At 42.4% G+C, this 12010-nt stretch overlaps 2 protein-coding genes across 4 annotated transcripts in view; both read left to right on the forward strand.

Moving 5' to 3' along the window:
- The window catches only part of TBC1D2B (TBC1 domain family member 2B), a 35597-nt gene extending 29097 nt beyond the window's left edge, over nt 1-6500 (forward strand). The window contains exon 13 of the mRNA XM_017737161.1: nt 6413-6500. The gene's annotated coding sequence lies outside the window, so the exon portion shown is untranslated. The remainder of the gene's footprint in view (nt 1-6412) is intronic.
- The window catches only part of DAPK2 (death associated protein kinase 2), a 42038-nt gene continuing 36445 nt past the window's right edge, over nt 6418-12010 (forward strand). For all 3 annotated transcript variants that reach the window (XM_017737202.1, XM_008636714.2, XM_017737197.1), the window contains exon 1: nt 6418-6509. In XM_017737202.1, the coding sequence (XP_017592691.1) occupies nt 6448-6509 (62 nt within the window). In that variant the 5' untranslated portion in view covers nt 6418-6447. The remainder of the gene's footprint in view (nt 6510-12010) is intronic.

Here is a 12010-nt window from a genome sequence, read left to right on the forward strand (position 1 = left end):
ACCCCCGCCGCGAGCAGCTGTCCTTCATCCCCGAGCAGGTCCCACGGGGGCCGGGGAATGCACTTCCAGAAGTGCCCCTGTTGGTGTTGCACGCCTCTCAGTCTGGCGCTGTTCTGTCCAAGGCCATCGGGGGCGGTTAGTCCGGGGTTTACGCTCAACTTGCTGATACCATTCAGCAAATGCTGTGCAACTTCCATCGTGTTTATTCCGTAAATTCTCTCCTGCCTTTTCCCTCAAACAGCTTCACTTGGGTTTCTTTACACCTGTTCCTCTGGCCAGTGATCCGGGGGTCCTGGAGCAACACAGCCCGGTGGAGGGGACTGGCCTGGCCTGGCCTGCATCTTTGTAGAGGACAGTCAAGAAGGAAGATGTGAGTTAGAGGGTGAAAATGTGTGGCAATTGCTCCTGCTTTGACTGATCGGTCACCAGCTGCAAAAGGACAGAAATCGCAGTGCTCACCTGCTTAACTCGTGAGGGAAAAGCTCAACTCTGACCCTTTTCTGAAACATCAGTCGGTTTCAGACTTTTCTGTGCCTTTCAGTTGCTTGTGCAAGAAACATAGATTGCAGAGACGAGATCTCCCTTGACTTTGGGGCAGTGATGTGAGTTATGTGCAGCAGTAATCCTTGAAGGCGCCTCAGGGACCGGGAGCGGGGCTCTGCCCATGCCGTGCCAGCGAGCCTGGCATTGTGGGTTTCCCCTGCGCCCTGAGTATCCAGGCTGTGTTCCCACCCAGCTCATCGTTAAGGCACGCCAGGCTCTGGGATTCCTGGCCTCGGCTGGGAGCTGGAATTAGCTGCAAAGCCAATGTGGTTGGTACGTGTGCTTGGAGGCTTGGAAATACAGTCTTGGGTCATGTGCCACACATGTAATTACTGCAGGGTAAATCTGGGAAGTCAGAAAGGGAGCTCTTGAGAGTTAGTGGCAGGAGCAATGATTCTATAATGGGGCTGAATTGCTCAGATGCTGGGTGTGTTTTGTGTTTTTTATAAACAGGTAGTAATAGCTGCCTCAATTTCCTGGTAGAAAAATTTTTAGGCTACTGTTGTTTTCTGACAGGGAAATACTTCAGTACAAATAAGTTTTGCTGAAATTAATAGAACTTTTAACTGGGCTACTTTTTTTGAAAGCAGAGGGTAAAACCCACTTGGGTTGTTTGGGGATTTTTTTGCTGTTGGAATTGTGTAGTCTTTTGTGTGAAAAAATAAAAGAGAAAGAAAGGTGAAAAAAGGAATGAAAGTGAAAGAAGAAAATACTTTAATGCTTATAAAAATCTGTTTAGTTTTAACATAAAACACCAAAACTAGAAGACAATATACCTTTAATTCATTTAGTGGGTTGGGGTTTTTTGGGGTTTTTTTTCCTACACCATTAATTTAAAACAGTCAGGTTTTGATTCTAAATTGGTTTTGGTAATTTTTCAGTATTATAAAATATATATAAGGGAAGTTTTTACTTTGGTCCATTCTAACAGGTTTGGGATTTTGGTTTAGTGTAACTAATGTTTTGTAATATAAAAGCATGTCACAGGGAATGCCTTGGTCACTTGAAACTGGTTTCCTTAGGACAGAGGATACCGTAAGGAAAAGAAATGCGAGGCTGTTGGCAAGGGAAATGCTCCAACAGTTTTGTTCTCACCTCTGTTTTCTGTATTCTGCTCTTGTTCACTGGTGGATGGACATTTATCGTGTTTGACATGTATAAACCAGTCACTCATTGTCACGTAATTTGGTAATGACAGGCTAATAACTTACCTGTGCAGGGAAAACTTCATTAGAGGAGAGAAATAGAACTTACTTTCTTCTGCTCCTCTTGAGGCGGATTCTGTCACTCTCTACAGAAGAGTGGGTTTCTGTAGATTGATGTCCTGTACACACAGCACAAGCTGCACTAAAAAGGCATTTCTGTACTGAAATAAAACTGTCTATATCCAGGGATTGTACTGATGTAAAGTATATGTGTTTAAATGGATGCCTTAGAGCACAATGGGAAACTGTGATTTCTTAGGGTAAATATGATCCTATTTTATGGTAGGGCACAGTTTTGGAATGTGAGGAGATGAGGCAGGACGTGTTTCTAGTGCCTGAAACTGCCATCTCAGAGGCCTGTATTCTATTTCTGGGTTTGCTACAGCTTTATTACATGTCCGTAGGAAGATCATTCACACAGGATAAGCAATGCTTTGCTGCTTTGTGGTATTTGGCCTATGTAAAGGAGAGTTGAATACAGCAGTAAAAGGTGAAGTATTACATTCTTATACTAAACATATACTATACTATGGAGTATCATTATGGAAACATGGTAATATAAATTCTGAGTAGAAGCTGGCCTTCATATGAAAATGCTCACTGTGAGGAATCCCAGAGCAAAGAGGTGAGTAGAGGAGAGGTGGCCCCAGTGTGGCATGGCTGAGGAATAGACATGGCATGTTCTGTAAAAGGACACAGGAGCTCATGTCATCTGCTGAACTTGCCATGGAGCGATTAAGCTCTGGTCTGATTCAAAACTCACTGAAGCAGATACCTTCATCACCCTGGGTTTAATGAATTCTGGTGCAGATCCCAAGTGATGGGAATGGCTCTGACTCACTGAACTGTGGTACTGCTTGGGCACATTCCCCTGAAGTGTTAACATAAGGTGTGTATCAGGAAAAAAAGTTGGTTGTGGCTCTTTCCTCAGATCCTGAACAACTTTTTTGTCTGAGTCCAAGATGAATGTCCGTCTATCTCTAATTTTGTCTGCCTTCACTGGCCACCATAAGAAAAATCACCACCTGACTAGGGAAAAAAATTAAGGCATTCGTTCCTGCTTTGATGTACTTGTGCTTTGTACTTGTAAATGGAGTCCAGCAAAAACCTTGCAGTATAAGAAATCTTTGAAAGTGAAATCACCTTAGTTTCCTAAGAGCAGGGTATAATATCTGAGAAGGGTAACATTCATGCTTGTGAATGGCACTTCTATTTCAGATTAATTTTAAGCGTGTGAAGGTTATCTTTTGTTGGCTTACCCCATTGTGCTGTTCCAATGACAATTGCTTTGGGTCATCAAGTGTATGATGTATTTTGGGCATTTGCTGAGTGTGGCTTGGGTGAAAGGCAGTGAGGTTAACATGAAGCGACAGACATGGGAAACACCAATGCATCAGAGGTACAACTGGGTGTCTGAACACCATGCAACAGTTTTGTCTTCAGCCTTCAAAAGCAAGGCTCTGGGCTTGAATGGGTCCTTTGTGGGAGATTTAACTTACTGGTTTGACCTTTGCAGAAATGGGTGTAAGTTAAGAGATCAGCAGAAGGGATGAGAATTTCCTGGTTGTTTTTGCATGGATTCTATGCACCTGCAGAATCAGCTGTGTTCTCTGGAGGATGCTGGGAGATGAGTGAACTTGTCAATCAAACATTAAGGGACTGTGTTCACAGAGGCATTTTGGGTGGGTTCCCCACTCTCAGAGCAATCTTTTTAACTTGCTCTTCTGAATGGCAATGAACGCTTTCTTAAAACAAAGACTTTTTAGGTGTGTTTGCATTAATGTTGTTTATAATCATGTACCTTGAATTCTGATGAAGGGAGTAGTCAGCTTGAGGATTTACAATCTTTGGGCAAGTCTCAGCAGCATCTCTTATTACCTGGGCATTTTCCTGTGCTTGACTTTTTCATGTGCTCATGCAGTTCAGGAAGAGCAAAAGGTTTGGGGTTTTCAGCAAGGCTTGGCTACGTCCTCTGTTTGCATTTTTGAAGTCTGTGAAGGCTGAACTCAACCAACACTTCAGAAAATTCTGCTTTGAACAATTGCAAGCAATATATATAAACTTAGTAAGGAGCAAATAGTTCAGAGATGTCCTCATTCTTGTAAATATGACTAAAGCATTTATTGACTGTGGTTTCAAGCTCTGGGCAATAGTGGTCAGTGATCTTTCGGTGAGATTATGAAAGGTTGCTTGAACAATACAGTAATTTGCTTACAAAGTGAAATTTGAGTTGCTTATTTTCATTGAGGAGAAAAGCAGACATTTTTGTACCAGGCATGGACATGGTTTTGGGAAGGAAATTATTGAGCAAGAGAGTAACTGAACAGTTCACCTGGCTTCACCTTGAAAAACTACAAAAATATAGACAAAGCCAGGATAGAAAGTGGAAAAAAAATAACCCTTGTTGCAATGCATCATGCTCACCAATGCAAGTGTTGGTTTCTACAGTGTATTTTAATAGTGTGGTGGTTATCCTGGGCTTCAGTGTCACAACCTGTGTGGTTTCTCTCACTTGCCTTGGGTAGCTGGATGAGAGACATCATTGCTGAAGTACTGTTACACAGGAGGGCAAGGGAGGCCCATTTGTCTCCATTGCAGAGCTTTGAAACTGGGGTTTGATCAGGTTGGTAATAGAAATACAGCAGCCTCAGAGCCTTTGAGCCATCCTGTGTGCAGTGCAGACCTCCAGCAAAGCCACTCTCGAGAGTATGAAAGCCACTGTTGAGGGATGCCTTGCACCTCCCTCTCCTCCACTGAGGCACCTGCAAATGTGTCATGAAATTGTCACTTCTGACATGTGGCAGAAACCAGTGTGTTTGGGTCATGTACCAGCTGCATGTCAGTCATGACACACCACACCACGCCTGTCACCCCAGAGGTGTGCAGATAAACACCCTTCAGAGATTACAGGTCACAGTTCTGATGTATAACTGAAATACTTCTCATCTGACAATGGTGAAGCTGTGGCTGTTAAGTATTGATATAGTAGCCCTTCTGCTTGACATACAGCAATCAAATAATTTTTCTCCTAATGTGTAGGTTTTGCTAACATCAACTAAATATATATAAATGTATGTAGAAGCGCTAAGTGACTTTCTGTTCCTTTGAAGTAATAGAAGGAGCATATTTGGAAAGGAATTGATACTCAACATGCCACCCATGTATTAGAAGCCAGTGGTTTGTAAAAAGGGTGGGGCAAACAAAGTAACCAGTCTTTTTTCTGAGGTGAGTGAATGACAAACTCTTGGGTGTGTTTTGAGAAACTGTTTGGTTTTTACAATGTATTTTCTGTTTACAATAACTGCTTTTGTTGGAGAAAAATCTTCAATTAGTGTGCATTTCAGTTTGACAGGAATACTGCAATTGCTCTTTGGTACTTAGTCCTGTTTTATGGGTCTGCTGATTGATCAAAACAGCTGAATCTTCTTGCAACACTTAATTGAACTTACTTCTAAAGGATCAAAATAGAGCTTTGTTTGCTTGTGAAATATGCTTCACAATATGCCCCAGTCAGGTGCCAATGACTGCTATTTAAAAATATGCAGGATCTGTATAGAGATACAGAACTTGGAAGTCCCCAGTGCATCTTGAAGCAAGCAGCATCTGTGATTCATAAAGCAAAGCGCATTACATTGACAAGCACAGATACGCTGTTGAGTGTAGAGATGTGTGAGAATAACTATATGTCTCAATGTGGTTAGGTTTTATTGTGGTGCTAGAGGCCTTGCAGCTATTTTACATATTCTGATCTAAACAGTGGATATTTGGGCCATTGGGCATAATACCAGTGTTCATCTCCATGGGGAACATCAAGTAGGTCATAACCTGATGGGCTGATTATTCTGTTCAAGTCTATTCTGTTATCATAACATACATTGCTGTGGAGGTGTATCCCAAGGAATAATGTGATTTCTCATCTTCTCATCCAGAGGCAGGCCAGCATAATGCACAGATGCTCCAATGCACCAGTGTGAGGCTTGTATTTCTAGAGCTCACAGAGCTTATCAGCTTAAAAGATTGTGTTCAGGAAACAAATTGCACAGTTAGAGTAATACCTGCAACAGATGCTGCTGGTGTTCTTCTCATTTGAAACATCTAGTGTGTGTGATGGAAGATGTGCTGAAAGCTCTGGAGATGGAATCACAATGCCTTTTTCCAGCACCATGTCTGTGTGCTGTCTTGCCTGTGTGCTTCAGGAGCACTGCCTGACCTGAGAAAAAGGAAGCTCTGCCTCGTGGTCTCCCTGGCTCGGGATCTGTCTGCTGACACCTTACTGAGGGAGTCTGTAATGTTAATTCTCATGCTGGCTCTCTTTAGTGTGTTGTGGAGGCTTTATTGTCCAAAACTTTGTCAAATTATTAGCTAATTGCTTTCCTTTCATTGCATTTGTGTTTCATGGTGTGTTCTGTGCTTCTGGTTAAGTATGTGCTTGGGTACATCAGTGGGGCCAAGAATCCCTTTCACTTAAAGGTGCTCATCTCTTTCCAGATTTGAACCCTCACTATTTGGCTGAGACTGCTGAATTAGTTATTTTGATTGATCAGTGGTAACTTTGGCCATGAATGAGCTGCAATGGATCCAAAGTGCCTATACCTCAAATGTGTGTTACTGACACTTAGCTCTTGGAAGATGGTAATGAATGTCGTTCTTCATTAATATTCTAGTTGCATCATCCTTGAGCATCAATGAAAGACCAAGTATGGCTTTCTTCAAGCAACAGAAGGTGGAGGACGTTTATGAAATTGGGGAAGAGCTGGGAAGGTAAGGTCGTACTGATGACACCACGTGAATCTAAAAGGTGACACATGGGGATATTTGCTACTCCTTTCTGCGTGATAGCCTAAATCAGTTACAATACACAAAAATAGCAACACACACCTTGACAAAGACTGCACTTTGGATGAGTTTTTTGGTGGGTTTTTGGGGTTTTTTTTAGATTAAATGTGCTAACTATTTTCCCCGTTTCTTTTCTTGCAACTAGGACAACAAAAGGTATGTTTGCATTGTCTTTTATAGATAGGTGTCACCTGTGTCCGTGCTTTAGACTTGAGTTCACCTGCCTGTTCTCAGAGCCAGCTGGGAACCAGGAACCCGTGGTGCTGTCACCACAGACACAGCACTTTCACTTGTCCTGTTGTTTTGAGCAGCACTCCACAGCACTGTTGTTTTCAGCTGGCTCCATCACTGACATCATGTTCATATGTGCCTGCCAAAAAAAAGGTGCATGTATTCCTGAAAGGCTTTACCTCTCAAATCTTCAGCTGGACTGGTTAATGCTTGTATATAGCTTTTAATGTATAAAGGCTTATCTGCAGGTATTAATTGTAGGTGTAATTATCAACTGTTACCATGCTTAGCCATGAGCACCTGCTTAAACACTGCTGGGTTTGTGAGCTGAATACCACAGGGCTCCCACAGTCACTGAGTAACATACAGTGCTCTGGGTGAGAATGTCTGGTTTCCGTTCTGTGTACAACCCTCTGATGTTTTTCTTTTTAATAGGCAAATAGCTAAATTAGGGCTATACACAGGTTGGCTTCTTTCCCAATGTCTGGCAGTTGGTTTTGACAAACAGCTGTGTATGTGCCATCACCCTTTTTCAAGGGCCAGTAATTGAGTTCCATTAAAACACTCCAGTTGAAGCTGTGTCCCTGTCAAATCTTATTTTTTCACTCTCAGCTACTTCAGAGTTTTTGAGAAGACTTCTTTTAAGGGGAAAGGGGTTGAGGTTTGTTTATTTGTTTTCCATTCCATTCCCTCTTAGGAAGGCCTCAACTATTACATTTTCTGTAACTGCTTACTTTTAAGTATTGCCTAGTACTGAGAGTCTGATGGTGAAAACCTGACAACAGTGAGCAGTAAAGAAATTCAGCATGTATGCAGGGTATAAAAGGTGTGGTTTTAAACCTAGGAGGCCCTAGGTTAAACAGTCAAACTACTAAAATGAGAAACTGGAGACTGAGTAGTTTATTTTTACTTTGGTAATCTTTGGGAATCTTTTGAGATGATGAATATCACTCTCCAAGCTGATGGATATTGGGGATTTTGAGTGGAGAAGTGTAGTTGAAACAATCTGGCAAAGGCTGGCAATTGCTGCTTGAATCAGCCTGAGAGGCTGGTCAAGGCTTGTATGGTCACAGCAGCCCTCCTCTTCTGGCTGCATGTATAATGTCACAGTGTCTTGGTGTATTTTCACTTTCAGGTTTTGTGTGTTAAATGTGCAGTGTCAACTTGGGTCATCATGGCTCTGTATCTCTGAACAGTAACTCCTGATGAGGACCAGTGACAAATGGTATCTCGCTTTGCTAGAAGGAAGTTAACATGCTGGACAGATTGCAGTGACTGATCTTTCCCAGTGCTGACTGGTGCCCTTAGAACCTGTAGATGCCTTTTACTAGCTCACTGTTTGCAAGAAGCTGTTAGTTGCTGACAGGTAGAGGTAGGTTAAAGGATTCATTTATTATCATTCTGGCAGCAGAAGTCACTTAGAAAACAAATGTTTTCAAATAACATCTGTGAAGAGTCTGCCCTGTTCTTGTCCTTCTTGCTGGGTTTGTCACTTCTTGAGAACAAAACTAGTTGTTAACATAGGCCTAGTGCTTGTTCTAGCTGGGATTCAGCCCTGAGATAAAATAGAGGATCTCACTGACAGAGCCAGCACCTGTTTATCTGAAAGTCTTTGCACAGCACTCAGGGAAGGATGCTCCCACCACAGACTGCAAAGGCTGAGCTCTATCTGGTCTGGTGATGAAAGGAGGCACTTCCTGTCATTGTGCAGCTTTGAGGGTGACCACAGCAAAGCTTCTCAGCTCCAGCTGCGTAAAACCCTGCAAACGGGCCGTGTGGGCACTGCCCAGCCAGATCATCCTCAGGATCCCTGTGGAGCTGGAAGCAACTGGGAGGGGGCTTTCAGTGCAGTTGTCTCGTGTGCTGCAGCAGGGGTTTTGCAGAGAGGGGAGCAGGTTTTCCATGGCTGCAGCTGTGTGCTCTGACCAGCTGCTTAGCTCCAACATTCCCTCAGTCTTTCAAATATTAATCTTAGGTATACACTTCTGTTGCTCAACTTCTCCAAAGGGTACATACAGGGAACAATCTGTCTGGCATGTGGCATTAGAGACAACTTGCTGATGGCCTTGTCCATTATATCAGTTCTGTTTGGGAAGCTTAGCATGGCCTATGCTGACTGCATGCAATACTTCAAATATACATATGTAATCATCTCACTTCCCTCAAGATAATACCAGTCACTTTGCAAGTCTGTGGGGAATGAGGTTCTCTAAGCATAGGTGAAAGGAAGCTTAAAAAGAGGACTCTCTAAAGTGAATTTAGCAAATTCCAACATTATAAACAAATAATACAGCTTTAACAGTTTGGCCTGTTTTGAGGAGCATCCTGGCCTAAGCCATTTGCAGGGATGTTAATGGCATGCCAAATCAGTGGAAATACTCCTTGAAAAATGTGAAGAAGTGAAGACTAACTTGTCTTCTTGGGAATATGCAGCAGGTCAAATAACTGCTTGTTCTTGTGGCAAGGGAGGTGACAGCTGGAGACAACCAAGAATGGAAAGTCTTAAATCAAGGACAAAGTAGGCCCAGAGAAAGAACAACTGCCCTGCTGAGCTAGGGATATAGTTTCCAGGAAAGTGGCAGCAATAATGCTCACTGGAAAGCCTTTAATATAATGTTTCAGTTGTGGTTTGGATGGGTAGCTGTGGCTCTCTGAACAGAAAGTGGTGGTGTACAAATGTGCAGGAGCCCTTTCCAGCTGTATTAGCAAATGCTGATGGTGGTGGTAGGTGCTGGAATTTGAGATGTGCAGTGTGATTTATAAAAGGATGTACCATAGAGTCATTAATCTATTACCTAAATGTTGTGCCAGCCAGGCTATGAGAGCTGTTGACATTTGTGCCTTCTGGGTAGTGTCACTGTTACATGTCAGTTGGGGCTGAGGGTAGGAAGTGTCATGGAGCTTTTTGCAAAGTGTTTTGTGACAGTGCCCATTGAGAAAGTGTGTTCCTGCAGGGTGGTGTGGGCCTGGCACTGCTGTGTCCTGGGACAGTGTCCTGCTGCTGCAGCTCAGCTCTGTAGCGTGCAAGGACTCACACTTAAAAGAGAAAAAACAGACATACCTTGGAGTGATATTTCTGTGCATGAAAGTCTTCCCCTTCCCTTCACTGTTGTCCTTTCCCTGTAGGGAAGGCGCTCTGCCTTCCTCCATAGCGTGGGCCAGCCTTACCTTACCTGCCACTCCAGTTTCTTGCCTGTCTCAGTGACTGGGAGCTGTGCTCATCTCTCATCTCCTGGGCCAGTCAATGCCTTCATGCAGAAAATAATCACTGTGATTTCTGTTGATTAGTTTGGGCATAATCAAGCCTCCAGTTTCTCAGCCCCTGCTGACCTGGGCTGTGGTTTCATGGTTAAAGCCAAGCTCCTTCTTTCATCAATGGCTTGTTATGCCTCCTGTAGTTCCCCATTTCCAGCTACAAGTTCCTGCTTCCTCTGTGTTTGTGTGTGGAGGATCAACTCTGCTCTCTGAGACAGGAGAAACCCTATTTTCTGGGTGAAGCTTTTAAGGAAAGCAAATGCAGCATTTTACCTGTGGTAATGGGACCTTGGAGCCTGGCACAAGTCACTGTTCTGACAGTGTAACTATTAAATATTTATTTATGTAGTGAAAACAAACAGCAGAGATAACCCAGGTATTCTTTGTAGGGCAGGAACTTCGAAATCTATGATAAAAAAGTCATGGCACCCAGCTAGTTGGAATCTCCCTTCTAAACAGAGGGGTGTGATTGCAGCTGGGAAATTTACCCTTAACTCACACCACACAGTATCTTCATACCAGGAATGTTTTTTTCTGACTATAGAAATTGCTCAGTACTGCACTTTGTCAGACATGAACTTTAACTCTGTTCTTAGATTAGTTTGCACTTTGAACTAGTTCTTTAAATTTTGAAGAATAACTTTGGATTGTTTTATCCTACAACACACACAAAGCAAGTCTTTGTGTTTGAATGCAAAATGTAAATTTAATTCCTGAGCACTACCCAGCATGTCTGTTAATGTTTCTTGTTACAAACCTTCTTAGTCATGTTTCATGTTGTGAATCTTCTGCTGAAACAGTTTTGGCATCTGGTGCTTGGTCACAATCACTGTGATTGTTATCAGCTGTCTGATACAGTCACTGTTTCTGAATTTTTTCTTCTAAGTTCTTCTAGCAGGTTTCCCTGTTAGTTTTCAGTGCTACTTTAACTATTTCCAAACTTTTTGTTACAGAAAGTGCAGAGAAAATTGAAGGGTTTGTTGTTCGGTTTTTTCCTAATAACAAAGTTGCTCTACGTACGGTAACAGAGAAGAACTGGCCTTGGCCTTACTTTGTAGCAAAGGCATGCATTCCTTATCACCAGAATCCAACTTGATGATGGAAATGATGTCAGTGTATCTCCTCAGTCCATGTCTGGCTTTGAAAGTATAATTAGAGATGAGTGACCTCTGTGGTAGCGCTCACAAATCTTAAATTTTGTAATGCATTTAACCACTGAATATTAAGCAGAATATTAATCCCAGGAAAAAGACATTTAATATTAATCCAAATCTTTGTTTTGCCATTTCTGTAAAAATAAAACTATTTTTTCCATTTTGCATTGTAGTAGAAAGCAGATGGAAATTTCAACAGCTGAAAAAATGTTCTCTGTATAGTATTCATTCCATACTTTTAAAATGAAATATATTACTTATGAGTAAAAATGCACATGAAATAAACATTGTGCAACTCAAATTCTAACAAGGATAAAGCACTGGACAAATTGTTGGCATCTGATGCAGACTAGAGCTCGCAGGTGCTGGTCTGATGGTCAGGCTTAATTTGTCTCAGGTGACATCTATTAATCCTTGTTAACACTCTACACCAGCAGTTTGAACCAGAGTGAAAACCTGTTGTAATGGCTGAGCAGTGAAATGGGAGTTTCGGCAGCCCTTTGCAGTTTTGGCCTTACAGATAATTTCCTAAAGTCTTGAATAAAATGCCAGCATAGTTTCCATCTGTTTGATACATGTGGAAGGAGAAAAATCATTTAACTGTTTGGCCATAATACTGCTCCCCTCTTACAATTCATGTGCTCCCAGGTATATTAGTCAATACCTAGGTGGATTTGGACCTTTAAACACCCAGGTGCAGCGTGCTAACCTTCCTCATGCGTGTTACAGCTGCCCTGCTGGTGCTCCACATAGCGCGAGGAACAGCTTATCAAATCAGCTATTCCT

Source organism: Corvus brachyrhynchos, unplaced genomic scaffold, assembly GCF_000691975.1.
Source record: "Corvus brachyrhynchos isolate BGI_N302 unplaced genomic scaffold, ASM69197v1 scaffold200, whole genome shotgun sequence".
NCBI lineage: Eukaryota > Metazoa > Chordata > Aves > Passeriformes > Corvidae > Corvus > Corvus brachyrhynchos.